Raw genomic sequence first — 14,816 nt, 5'->3', positions numbered from 1 at the left:
CTATGTTTTGTAATTATTATTTCATGTTTATTGCCGAAATGAATAAAATAAAATTTAAAAAAAAAGACTGTATACAGTTAGCGCTTACGGACACAACTACTGTTGATGCTCAAAACAATATCAGTCATGCATCCCACTAGACCACTATCATATATATGGATTTTTTTTTATATATTTTTTTTATTATTTGTTATGTTTTGTTGCATTTTCAATTTAGTTGAGAATGTTGTATTTTTCTCTTCACACTCGCAATTTAGGATTGTCACCGTCCTCTGTGTATCGTGTGACAGTAACAGCAAAACCAAGGCATACAACAAACGACAACTCAAAGCGTTTCTCGACAGAAATTGAATTCAAAACTCTTCCAGGAGGTGAGATTCTTAGTATCTTTTATTAAGCTCTGTCTGCACTATCAAACTTTATGTGAAAAAAAAAATGTGATGTGCCCATATATGGACATTATGATACTACCACATTTGGGCATATCACTACTATATTTGGGCATATCACTACTATATTTGGGCATATCACTACTATATTTGGGCATATCACTACTATATTTTAGGCACATCACATTTTTTTTTATCAAACTAGTTTGATAGTGACAGTGCTTTATATTTGACATTTATTGTGTATGTATCAAATTAGAAGGCCATACTTCCAACCTACTTTGATAATATTTTTATTGTATGTGACCGGGCATACAATTCAGTACAAAATGCCTTTATTGTCCAAGAAATTGGAAATTACATTGCTCAATTTATGGCCTTTCATTGTAGCTTGTACAATTCCTGAGTGAAAATAATTTTTTTGTCATATGGTTACTAAAACAGAGTTGAGTAAAATAGAGTTGTTGGATGTGTGTTGAAAATATAAATTAGGTGCATGTATTCAGGTTGGGATCTACTTTTCTACCGGACCATTGATGGGACAACCTAAAAAAAATTATTAAACTTTTATTTATTAAATTATTCATTTAAAGATGTATTGTCCCCCAAAAACATAAAAAATGAAGATTAATAAATCAGACTTTAAATAGGCTATTTAACATTTTTTTTTAAATTGAAAAAAAAAAAAAATTTGGGTGGGATGGGGGGAACAATATATCTTTAAAATAACCAACATTTAGGAATTTTCACAACAATATATTTTTCTCTGGCGCAATGAACCGATAGACTGTTACAGTTACAGACGTCTGTTGATTTGTTCCAAGCCTCCTTAACATCATTTTAACCTAATTGACCATACTCGAGAATGTTGCTAAGTACATTGTATGTACTCAATAGTAATCCCAAAGATGGAAAACAGTTTTAGGATGAACCAATCACACAAGAAATTCATCTCGAGAAGCGGATTAGATCAGATTAGAATGAGATTAAAATATATTGATTGTCTAACTGTCATTTTTAAGAGATTAAATCATATCATTTTGCAAAATTTACCTTTACATTTTTGTGCAATATTAGCTTTTAGAAATGCAGAATACTTTATATTAAAGTGATTGGGATGAGGATTAAGATGTCCTTTAAGGGATTAGATACTCTTTTAAAGGATTAACATAGATTAACTAGAAATGGAAGGATTATCATAAAGTACTGTACTTTTTGAAAGTTCCAATAACTTTTATTTGACATAAAGACCTCTTTGTTGTAATCTGCAAAATATATTCATAAGATTTATCAAAATAATTTTTCTTTTTTTTAATCTCATTTTTTTAAATCAAATAATACTTATTTGAAATGCTTTTTGTTTTCTGATTTTGTTAAAGACACAATAAAAAAAGGTTAGTGTTGTAAAGATCATTTTCACATATCGTATGCATTTTTTTAATGGAAAGAAATAAATTCAAACCATGCCTTATCAACGATAATGCTAAAATAGATATCTGTACATTAAAGATAAAGAAAATCTGTAAGAGGGTAAAAAAGTCATGCCAACCAATTTTTAAATTGATATTTATGGTAGTACAGAAAAATCTTTGTTTAAGACACCTATTCAAGGAAAATTTCACGGATCCTTAATGTGTCCCCTTAATAGAGGCACTGTCTATCTTTTGATGTTACATTTTATTTTATTTGAACTATATTCTAAAGCTCTGTCTATATTATCAAACTGTATGTAACAAAAAATGTGATGTGCCATATATGGACTTGATGATGTCATATCACTACCATATTTGGGCATATCACTACCATATTTGGGTACATCACACTTTTTTTGTCAACTAGTTTGATAGTGTAGGCAGAACTTTAGAAAATAGTTAACTGTTAAATATAAGTTGAATATACCACGAAGCCCAGTGCAGTGGTGGGTCATCTAAAGTTGACCAAATTAAAATTGAGGCTGGTTGAGGCAACTTTTTTAATCCTTACAAGTTGTCTAATCTTTTTACTTGGATACTAACTTCTAATAGTATTGTTCTTTTCTATTTTAGTTTTTGATTATTAATAAAAACTTTATTATTTATTTTGCTTATAATTCAATGAGTGCAATGTGGAAATGTATTTACTGTCAATATTTTATTACAAATTTTTTTAAATTATATATGAATTAATATTCTACTATTTATGCATCATGTTTAATTTCATGTTTCATATACAATATATTTTGCACTGAAACATTATATCTATGATTTAAATTGAAAATATGATTATTTTTTTTCATATCAATCACCTGTTTCACTGACTTTATAAACCCCGGACTACATTTTTCTAATATGCAACGTCAATTATTGTTATTATTATTCGTATCATATCCATATTACTAGTGGTGCAAAAATTACTTGATTTTAATCACACAGTGTCCATATTAGTATTGTCCTTTTAAACCAAAGTATACCATTAACTATGAACAGCCAATCGTGACCTTCCCTTTATGAGCACTTTGTGAGGTCAAATGGTTCTAGTCCAACCATTTTAGACAGTTGCGGATATATTACATCCTATTTCAATAGATATTTTGATTAAAAATATAATCTATTCGCTAAAAAAAGGATAAAAAAAGTATCTTTATTTTGGATAATTATGAAACTAATTTTCACATATTCATAAAAATATTTTTGTTGTCACTGGCAATTGTTTCCTACTATAATAGTAGTTGTTAATATCAGCCTACAATAGCCTCACATGGGCCTCAGAAGATATGTTTGTATGCGGTTGACCTATTTAAGTCCTCTGGTATAAGCCCACCCCTCAAAATTGTGGGTTTTAAATGGAGGATGGAGTAAATTTATACCTAAGACAGAAAGGTGCCAACTTTATAGTATGCTGACTACAGTAGAACACTAAGGGGACAACTTCAGGACCCAAAACAGTGTCTACAACGTAGAACACTAAGGGGACAACTTCAGGACCCAAAACAGTGTCTACAACGTAGAACACTAAGGGGACAACTTCAGGACCCAAAACAGTGTCTACAACGTGGACATCCCCTGAATGGTAGCAGTAGTGTTTCTCCTAGTGTCCTCTCTTCAGAGGGGTGTCCCAAAGAAGGGTTTTCTGTATTATTTGCAATTTATATTCATCCAGAGCATGTTTTTTATATGAATTGATAATCCCATGTATTCATATTATATTGTTTAGTATTGCAGTGGTGTGTTTTTAATGTAATACAATAACGCTTATTAATCATATAAAGTTAAGTGTGATGATGAATTTCTATAGATTAATATATATTCATGACATAGGATTAGTAATGAACCATTCTGATTTAGGATTAATGCTATTTAAAAATATGATATATTTATTGTGATACATGGTATATAAGATTAACAATTTAAAAAAAATAGGATTAATGCTATATAAAAATAAATATTTATTGTGATACATGATATATAAGATTAATAATTTTAAAGAAACCAGATTAATGATATTATTACAGATTTGTAATAGATTATAATATTGTTATTTTTATATTTCTTTAGGTCTTCCTGAGCCACCATTAGATGTGCAGATAAAACCAGGAGGGCGTCCAGGTACCCTTATCGTTGAATGGCTTCCAGTTACCATAACAACATCCGGTCTTTCAAACGGTGCTGTCGTCATGGGATATGCAGTTTATGCTAACGATTTGAAGATTGCATCAATAGATTCACCGACAGGTTAGCTATTTAAACAATATTTTTATTCCCATTTTAAATTATACGGTTGCTCATAGAAAGAACATGATGAAACAGTTACAGAGACATCTTGTGTGAGACACTGGCCAACACTGCTCTGTCTACACTATCAAGAAGTGTGATGTGCATAAATATGGTAGTGATATGCCCAAATATGGTACAGGTAGTGATATTAAACATCATGTCCATATATATAGGCACATCACATTTTGTTGTCACATAAAATTTGATAGTATAGACAGAGCTTTACATCGTGCCAAGAATGTACCTCCGAGTTGCCCTACCCATGGCACATGGATAATATACATTGAAAACAACTGTACCAATGGCAAGATCAACCAACAGAATTATGGATCATGGTTGGCCATACCAATAGAAAACCTGGCAGTAGACGCACAATTGACCAATAGCCTCATCATCCTGTCTGTTTTCTTTCTTTTCAGCTGACCGCTTAGTTCTTAGTATAGATAAGTTAGCAGGAGTACCACACATTGTTGTCCGCACGCTTTCTCCAAACGGTTTTTCATCTGATTCAGCTCTTGTTCATATACCTCAGCATCTACTCCGATCAAGTGCAAATAAACAATCTGAAATAAATAAGGTTAGTGTTATGTTGATTTGCATGTTATATTCCATGTGTCTTTAGATGAGAGGATTGTGACCAAATCATTTTTCAAAAACATCTCAGGGTAACTATCGTTGATTGTTTCAACCCAACCCTTTTTCATAACCTCTCACTGTGATAGGCTTTACCAAAAATATTTTTATACATTCCTATATTTATTTCTTTCATCATTTTTTTTAAAAGAAAATTCATTGAATCCCTATACCAAACCACCTTTTCTTTATTTTATTTCTGTACATATATTTTTTTTCTTTTATTCATTATGTTTTTTGCAATTATTTTTTCTGTATGACTCTTTTTCTTTTGCATGCATTTTGATCTGGATTTATTTAGCTCATATATTCCCCATCTTTTCGAGTGAGTCGGTATCGCCAGAGATACCAGCCACATCGATTCTGGTGCAAACCAAGAGCTAATGTAAGTTAGTTTGTGTAATGCACAAACGAGATTGACAGAAATGTGTTAATAATAATGAATATTGAGCTTACTAGCTAAAGCTCTGTTTACACTATCAAACTTTATATGAGAAAAAAAAATGTGATGTGCTTATATACAGACATAATGTCATCACTACCATATTTAGGCACATCATGCTTTTTTGTCAAACTAGTTTGATAGTGTAGATAGAGATTTAGTAGTGTTTAATGCAGATATTGATTTTTGCTTTGCTTAAATGCTGATATGAGATTAACACATGGTGGGTCCAGTTGGCAGATGTCGATGTAGTCCTCCCCCTCTCACCCTCCCCAATTTAGATAATTACAGTGCAAAAGATAGGTCATTAGGTTAAAGTTCAAGAGTTTACTCAGACTTTCAAGATCCAGTACTGTAAACATCCCTTATTTCTCCATAATAATTAATATATAATGTATAGCCAATAATAATAATATAGCCAATAATATAATGTATATTTATATTGTAAATGTTTTTTTCCAAAAGTACAAATGAAGAACAGGAATACAAAAAGCATACAATTAATTTTTAAAATGGAATGTTTTCAAATCAAAAAGTGTTTATATATTATTTCAATAAATGATTATGTAGTGCTAATAATAACACAGGTATTTATAACTCATTAGCATACTTAATTTATGCTAATTTTATTCAAATAAGAGGGCAAAAAACAGCATCATAATTCTAACCTGTGGAAGATTATATACGATACCAGCATCATTTGTTAGCATGTTTTAATATTCAAGTATTATCTATTATTGATTGTTATTGCTAATTACAACTACAAACCATACATACAGGTTTGATAACCACTATATTGCTATGTGCCTATACCATGGTCATACATGAGCTTAGCTGGGAGTGTTTATGTGCTAAAATAGTGTTCTTAAACTGAAGAATGTGTTTCTCTACTTTGTCTTCATACTTTCATGTGATTTTTGGAAAACGCTCACGTGTGCGTGTGGTTTATTTTTATCGTTTTTCTACTTTGCTATGTTTTTCGATCTAAACTTTTTAGTTAAGCTTCAGTTGTTTTTTTTATTCTGAATTTAGTCGTGTTACTGTATCAGAATGGTTTTGATAGTTGCACTGCATTCTCAATTGTTGTACATAGTTTATTGGGGCAGCCAGGTTTTAATTTACAGTTTTAATTAATGCTTAAAAACAAATGTATAAATGAGTATGATTAATTGTTTGTAATTTTTTGAAGAATTTATTTATGTTTTATTTGGTTGAAAATTAATGTTTTGACAAACCAACAAATTACTTAGCTTTTGATGGATAATTTCTGTTATTTGGTTCTGTCTACACTGTCAAAAAAGTTTGAAAAAAAGTGTGTGATGTCGTCATATCCATATATGGCCACATCACATTTTGTTGTCGCATAAAGTTGGATAGTGTAGACAGAGCTTTAGATACAAGTGTCAGTAATTTGTATTATTTCTGTATTGATTGATTGATTGATGTATTGATTATTGATTTGTTTGTTTATTGTAATTAGGTATTGATTATTCACTGTTATCGTTATTTATCATATACAGGTAAGGAGCAATATGTATGATAGCGTTTCCGATGACGACAGTCAGAGTTCACGTACGACGACGTCTGAAGACAGTCACCCCGAGGTGTTTGCTGTAAATGGTGCTGTCAAAATGGCGGCTAACCAATTGCCAAAGACAAACGATGTCAAAAGAGTAATTATAATTGCAATTTTTAGTTATTCATCCATTAAAGTAAATTTTCGTTTTTTTATATGGAGCAAGAAAAGTTTTCTGATTCTTGAATAATTAATGTTTTAAAAGTTAGGTTTAATTTTTGGAAAGATATGGGGAGAAGGTATATATAGTGGTGAAGAAAGTTACTGTCTTTTCGAACACCTTATTAGGGACAATCCTATTGATGCAATAGGGACACCCCTATTCATGCAATAGTGACACCCCTATTGATGCAATACTGACACCCCTATACATGCAATATGTGACACCCCTATTCATGCAATACTGACACCCCTATACATGCAATATGTGACACCCCTATTCATGCAATATGGACACCCCTATTCATGCAATATGGACACCCCTATTCATGCAATATGGACACCCCTATTCATGCAATACTGACACCCCTATACATGCAATATGTGACACCCATATTCATGCAATATGTGACACCCCTATTCATGCCATAGGGACACCCCATTCATGCAATATGGACACCCCTATTGATGCAATAGGGACACCCCTATTCATGCAATAGGGACACTTTCAAACTTACAACTGAGAGGAAGAATATTTTATCACCATGGCCAACCCCTATTCAGGAGAAACTGTAAGAGGACACTTTGTTTGTATGTGTCCCCTTAATAGATTTCTACTAGAGGAAAATTTATGAACTAAACTAATTTAGACATGTCTGTCACCTGTTTACAGAAAGAACCCATCGAGTATCAATCAGAGAGTGACCGGTCCGAATTATCAGACATTGCCGAGGAGGCTGAGGAAGAATTATCAGATTTTGAAAGTGCTGATTTACCTGGGTTCTCGGACAGTATCAACAAAAGTTTGCGTGATGAACAATTTAAAAATGTGAAAGACACATTGGACAATAATGCAAAAGTAGAATCAGAATTCGATGAAACGGACCCTGAGGTAGAACAACTGAATAAACCGAATCATGCAGTGCCTATACAGATTATACGACAGCAACGAGATTACGAACGTGAATCTGACCTTTCACCCCATAACCAAGTGTTAGAACCAGTTCCAGTTAAACCAAAGCAAGCAGAAGTGTCTGTGCCACATATAGGTGAGTGGAGATTCGTGCTTACTTACCCGGATAAACTTATAAATGCCATTGTCCTATTAAAGTTAAAAACCTATTATATAAACCAAAAGAAGCATTATTGTCTATATATCATGTAGAAAAATACAAAAATGCTCAATGCGAATGTGTTAAAAACTAAAAAGTATTATCACCTGCTATATCCCAAGTGGTATATTTTTTACCTAAACAATGCATTTTCATTTGTTTAGTCAACGTAAATAAATAAATTAGATTTATGAACTATTGACGCTAACTGTATCTCTGAGGACATATTTGACTGTTTATTACGGTGGGACCTATGACCTATGACATCATATTATTGCCTGCTATAATATCACTTGACCAGCACTGCTGCACCTATAGCTATGGTTTTTAGCATGTGATTTGCTGGTTTGATTGTTATATGGGATTCTAACATTATTAGTTTGTGCTATATATAAGTCATTTAAATAATGCTATGTTTTGATTGGTTTACTAATGTAGAAACTTAGTTATGCACAATATTATAATAGTCTTTATTCCTGAGAACTTCGACAACTCATCTTATTTATATTGATATATTTGTTGCAAGTATTTAAATAATGGTTAAATGGTTTTTATGTGTACTTATATTTATTTTCTTGTGGTATTCTATTCTTTGCATTTTCTAACATTTATTTTCTTTCCTGGTGTCTATTACTTTCTGCTAGAAATAACCAAAGAGAGTGATGGTATTACCTCATGTATAACCGAGCAATATTCAGAGCACGACCCACATAACGGGAGCATTCCCGTCGCAAAGCCCAGCATGCGGGAAAATACCCGTCCCCGCAAACACTCCCTCGACTCGGGCAGCGACTGGGAAGACTCGAGAAAAGACTACGACAATAAAAAGAACCATACGTTAGAAAAGAGTCAGAAATCATCGCAAGATACGTCCTCCACAGATCCTGAAGAATTGTACGATGACAGTACTGTGCGATTTTTTGTGGCACTGTACGATTACGACCCGGCATCCATGTCACCTAACGATGATGGGGTGGAGGAGGAGCTAGGATTCCGTGAAGGAGATATTATTAAGGTAGATTATTAAATAAAGTGTTTCCATTACTTTTAATAATTACTGAAACATTTTAAATTTCTGTATATTGAACTACAATTTAATCTATTGTCTATCTAAGGTTTGCATAGCGAAATCAATTGTTAATATATAAGTTTGCAGTACACCACATATATTTAGTTCTGTAAAGAACTGCTGAGATTCTCAACGTTTTGATCAATATACTTTGATTGTCCTCAGGAGACTATTGTAACTGTCAATTAATTAATTGCTTAAACATTTTATTCCAGGTGTTGGGAGACAAAGACGCTGATGGATTTTACTTTGGTGAACTAAACGGCAAACAAGGCTTTGTACCGTATAACATGGTGAAAGAAGCGCAAGGGAAACCAATACCAGAACCACACAGAAACCACATGGTGTCAGAAAGAAACAACGTACCACAAAACCAGAATAGCCAACACGATGCAAATCCTAACAATAGTAGAGGCCGAATCAACTCAACAGAGGCGCCAAACAGAACCGGTCCCAACGGCACCCCAACAGGATACCAGACTGCGGTGAACGGACATTCATCGTCAATATCACAGAAGGAGGTTGAAAGGTGTATGGTAATGAGGGCGATATTTGATTACGACCCGAGTGTCTTGTCTCCGAACCCAGATATTGAGAATGAGTTAACGTTTCAACAGGGCGACTTTATTACAGTTTATGGAGAAATGGATGAAGATGGCTTTTTCATGGTATAAATATAATACATTGATTTATTTTTGTTTCATTTTATTCTTAGAAATTACTAATTTTCTCTACAGCCATAATTAATATTATCAAACTATATTTTTTTTAAATATTTATTTAGGTTTAAAAACACATACAAAACAGCAGCCATTGGCTGATAAACGTTTGTTTACAATCAATATACATATATAATTAAAATTAAAAGAGGCACAATTACAAACAGGACAAAAAAGTGTGATGTGCCCAAACATGGTAGTGATATGCTTATAAATATGGTAGTGATATGACATCATGTCCATATATGGGCACACCACATTTGTTTTTTCACATATAGTTTGATAGTGTAGACAGAGCTTTAAATTAATTGTAGGCAATGGTATCAAAGACTTAGACTTAAGCTCTGTCTACACTATCAAACTAGTTTGATATGATATCATCATGTCCACTTTGTTTTTGTCACATAAAGTTTGATAGTGTAGACAGAGCTTTAAGCCTGGTAGGATAAGCTTGACATTTATTAGCCTGCAAGACCAAGATAAATAATATTGCAACTTGAAAAGAAATATATTGTTGTCTTTTAACAGGGGGAATTAAATGGCGAAAGAGGTTTAGTGCCTTCCAACTTCCTTGAAGAAGCCTCCGATCCAGGCCTCAATGGATCAGCTGGTAGTCCAGCGCCCTCTACTGGTGGATACTCACTCAACTCATTCGATAGGTCACCAACAGTAAGTAGTCTTGTGTGTGATATAGCCAATTGATATTATATTATATTATATATATATATATATATATATATATTATATAGGTTATAAAAAATGCATGCAATATACACATTCTATCCATCCAAAATTGTAATGTTTGTGATGACTATTTTGAATCCTTCATACCCTATCTGTTGAATGTCATTCAAACTATTGGAATCACTTTTTTTAGATTTTTTTTTTATTGATAACACAATTCAATTATAAATGTCGCCTTTTATAAAGAAAAAAAATATTTGGTACAGTTGACAATTTCAAAATGAATTTTTTTGATATTTTTTGTGATCTTTTTGGAATCCCATGATGGGATATTGAGATTGTATAGAATCCCTCCTTTTGGATTCTCCTATCCAGGAGGATACCTTTATTAACTATGTTGGGTCCCAAATGTGTCCTCTTAATAGTTAAAAAAAACAGATATGTACTTTTAATTTACATTTCAATATATTAAAAACAAGTTAATCATTTGCCAGCTTGACTTGTCTCTGTCTGAACGGGTCGCCGCTGTATTTGGTTTCTGATAGGTGAAGGTATATCATTATGTAATTTTCATAGGATTTTGGTTGAGTTTTGGCATGTGAAATTTTGACAAGATTTTTAAAATTCTAAAAGCATCAGGAAAAAACAGCATGTTCTCTAACAGAATTATTCAAAATAAAGGTTATAATTATTATTAAAGATGTATTGTCCCTTGAAACACAACAAAATTAAAGTCAAAATATACTACATTTTTATTGGCCATATCAAAGTAATATTAAAGTTATTCACTTTAAGTCGAAAATCCGAGCCAAAAACAACAATTTTACGTAATTATCAGCTAAATTAATTTGATTACATTTCGTCTGGAAAATAGTCGCGAGCAAAAGTAAACAAAGATTTTAAACCATGAGTATACATTATTCATGATGCCAATTAGGATTGTTTACAACTTGTCACGGTTGAGAAGTGTGTTTTCACACAGATCGCGAGGAAGTTTATGGTTATGCATACAGAGTAGCCAAATAAGCGCATTGCATTATAAGATATGTTTTGATCGAAAACTTTGACTGGAAGTCAAAGTTATTTTTTGAACCAAAAAACGTCTGTATTTCAGTTAAATGATTTTTTTTTCGACTAATTTTTGGTGTTCGCTAATAACTATTATGATACTTCAAAATGACCCACTTATTTTCGAAATCTTTTAATTTTTATTTTTTTGGAATTTGACAAAGGGACAATACATCTTTAAATAATAGAATATTTGTTACTTTATTATTGGTCCTGCATTGTGGACTTCAGCACACAATGGTTATCCTCTAAATAAATTTGGTGTAACACTCAACAATAAACAAATAGAAGAAATAAAAAAAAAAACATCAATGTGATGATAATAATTATAAAATGATTATTAAAAAAATGTGCAAAGAGAAATCATATTTATAATGATGGTAAAACTTTAGATAGGTTTTTAGATACAATATTAAGAGATAGGTAATTAACAACTAATTTGCATGTTATTACTGCAGTAACAAAACCAAGGTTACTGAAGTAAATTATTGTGTTACTGCAAACTGTACAATAATTTTGAAATGGCTCCTAATTTGCATGATGTGCCTGTGAATCTAAACATCTCAATTCTCACATCAAATTCAGTTTATAAAAAAGCATTGATTATTTTTGCATATGTGTTTGCTCTTAAAAACCAATGCACTGATTATGTTTAAATAAGATAATATCAAACTGACTCCAAATAATGATAGAGAACATGATTAAACATTTCAATTTATTTGATCATCATCAGGAATGATGAAATAATGATGATGATCAAATAAAGATTGAAACGACTCATGGCTTCCCTATCATTATTTGGAGTCAGTTTGATATTGTGTTGTTTGCTTATAATTTTATTAATATTTATTTTCTGTTTTTTATATTTTATTTTATTTTACATTTTCTATTTGTTTCACTACCTCTTAGTATCCACCGTACTATGAAGGGTAAGCCAGTCTATCGCACTCTATAGTTTTGCTTGATGTGTTACCGTGGCGTTTCAATCGTTCTTTGCATACCATAAGTTCAGCCTTATTGTTGACAAATCAAATCAAATCTTTATTTGTTCCATATATACTAAATTGTACATGGAAAAATTGTTTTCCTCGACAGAAAAATATGGTAAAACACAACTGTGATCATTAGATTGGTAGAAGTTTATTAGTAATCAACAACAATATTATCTTAACAAGATGTTCCACATAGATAATACTTTTATATTCTTTATACTCCAGTATCCGTCAACACGATATTGGCCCTCCATAGGCCTTAAAGCAGACATCATAGAGCAATGTCTACTAGCCCTTAGCCATGACAGATATATTTTGACCAATAATTAGTAGTTATTAATATCATTATAGTTAGTTATGAACTAAACAAAATCTTTATAGTACCATTGTTTCAAAATCTTTCTCCGTGTTCTAACTAACATTAGTTAAAATACTATAGTGGTGCTTTATTTATAAATCTTGGTTCCCATTTGGACCCAACACAAGGATCTAGATACAAGGCAAGTGAGTTGACCAATGACAGGACAGTTTGATTAATCCATTGTGATTGGTCAAATCCCTTGCGTTACGTTGTTGTGTTGAGTCTCTAGTGGGAACCAAGCATTTAACAAATGTTGCAATGGTAAAGTTTAAAGTGACTTTGTTTATGTGTGCAGAACTTAAAAGGGTGTGTTAGAAGAACCTGTTTCCGAAGTTAACACTGAAATGGAACACATTGTTGCTCCATTCTTTGTATGTTTATTACAAACACTATTGGTTATTTGATTGGGTAACCATGTTCATGTTAAATTCTGTAAATTGTTAAACTGGAATTTTGCATTTTGAAGGAGATTTAATTGATTTAGTTTGCACTTTCCCCTTCTAATCTATAAAATCTATTAGTTTGAAATAATATTTGTTATATTTAGAATATATAGCTTAATTGGAGATTTTGTCTTCTTCTCCCCAGACCAAGGATTCGCTGCAAGACTTGGGACGGCAGTCTTCGATAGGCAGTACTGTTTCAAAGCAAAGTAACGGGTTGGATCAGGTGAGTCCGACGAGTATTGATGACTCAAAGAAAAAGAAGGGACTACTCTCAAAAGGGAAGGCGTTTTTAAAGAAATTCGGCGGAGGAGAATCTGGCAAGCAAAAAAAAAAATGAATATGAGAAGACGTCCTTCACGGAATTAATGATTGATGAGAAAAAGTCTTGAGAATATTTTTGAGAAATATTTACGAGGAATTGATGATACATCTGTTGCAACAGTTGTGAGGAAAAAGGGAATTTAGTTTCTAGAATCTTTGGTGAAAAAGAAGAGAGGAAAAAAAGATTGCAAGCCGCAACCGCAAGGCCTTTTCTTTTATAAATATTGTGTTGTGGGGAGGTGATATTATTATCATCATTTTAGAAAAGTTAAGAACAATTCGGAAGCTGGTCTATCGAAGGTTTATGTCCCTTACGGTATTACTAGAATCCTAAATCATTCTTGTTTGAAAATAGCTTGATTTTGTAAAGAGCAACTTTGTGAGCTAATACTTTTATTAGCAATGTACTTGGAGTCAAAGGTTAAATTACCTAGCTCGTACAATACATGCTTAAATGAAATATATGTAGTATACGATTTTTAAAATTACTTGCGTTATGAATTTAATTACTGTATAAGAAAATGATATTTATTAAAGATTATTTATTTTTTACCAAAAACATTTATAATTACATTATAGAAATAGGTATAATTCATCATCATGTAAATGATAATGATATGCTAGAAATCATGAATATTTAAATAATATATTTGAAATCATGAATATTTGAGAATGTTTTAAAATCATGAATATTTCAATGATATGTTTAAAATCATGAATGTTTAAATAATATATCATGAATATTTGAATATGTTAATTGCATCTTATTTTCATATACAATGCATTACTAGCCTCAAAATACAATTTTATCAAATTATTCTATTTATGCCACAAATTATTTATTGATAAAAACATGAATATGTGTATTATGGCAGCCATTTTGAGATATTTATTTCATATTCATTTAGTGCTACAGTATATACTACTTAATCTAAAACATATTCAACACTTTCCAACCAATAATGAATAAAACAGTATACAGAAACATCTATATATTAAATAAAATGCATGAAAATTACTAATTCTTCCCGTTAGAAAACAAAAATATATTTTTAGAAAGAAATTTAAACGAGATGCAACAATTTTAACGAAT

The 14,816-nt window shown here is 31.6% G+C and overlaps 1 protein-coding gene across 8 annotated transcripts in view; it reads left to right on the top strand.

Annotated features, from left to right (window-relative positions):
- LOC140044612 (uncharacterized) overlaps positions 1-14,594 on the top strand; it is a 121,388-nt gene extending 106,794 nt beyond the window's left edge. For 7 of the 8 annotated variants that reach the window (XM_072089198.1, XM_072089197.1, XM_072089195.1 and 4 more), the window contains 9 exons: positions 258-371; positions 3,923-4,099; positions 4,561-4,718; positions 6,737-6,889; positions 7,625-8,000; positions 8,708-9,078; positions 9,348-9,800; positions 10,380-10,520; positions 13,545-14,594. In XM_072089198.1, coding sequence (XP_071945299.1) covers positions 258-371; positions 3,923-4,099; positions 4,561-4,718; positions 6,737-6,889; positions 7,625-8,000; positions 8,708-9,078; positions 9,348-9,800; positions 10,380-10,520; positions 13,545-13,739 — 2,138 coding nt within the window. In that variant the 3' untranslated portion in view covers positions 13,740-14,594. The remainder of the gene's footprint in view (positions 1-257; positions 372-3,922; positions 4,100-4,560; positions 4,719-6,736; positions 6,890-7,624; positions 8,001-8,707; positions 9,079-9,347; positions 9,801-10,379; positions 10,521-13,544) is intronic. The other variant, XM_072089196.1, reaches the window with a different exon arrangement.
- The last annotated feature ends 222 nt before the right edge of the window (positions 14,595-14,816 follow it).

Source organism: Antedon mediterranea, chromosome 3, assembly GCF_964355755.1.
Source record: "Antedon mediterranea chromosome 3, ecAntMedi1.1, whole genome shotgun sequence".
In the NCBI taxonomy this organism is placed as follows: Eukaryota; Metazoa; Echinodermata; class Crinoidea; order Comatulida; family Antedonidae; genus Antedon; species Antedon mediterranea.
Note: the sequence above shows the minus strand (reverse complement) of the source record. Positions and strands in the feature narration are given on the sequence as shown.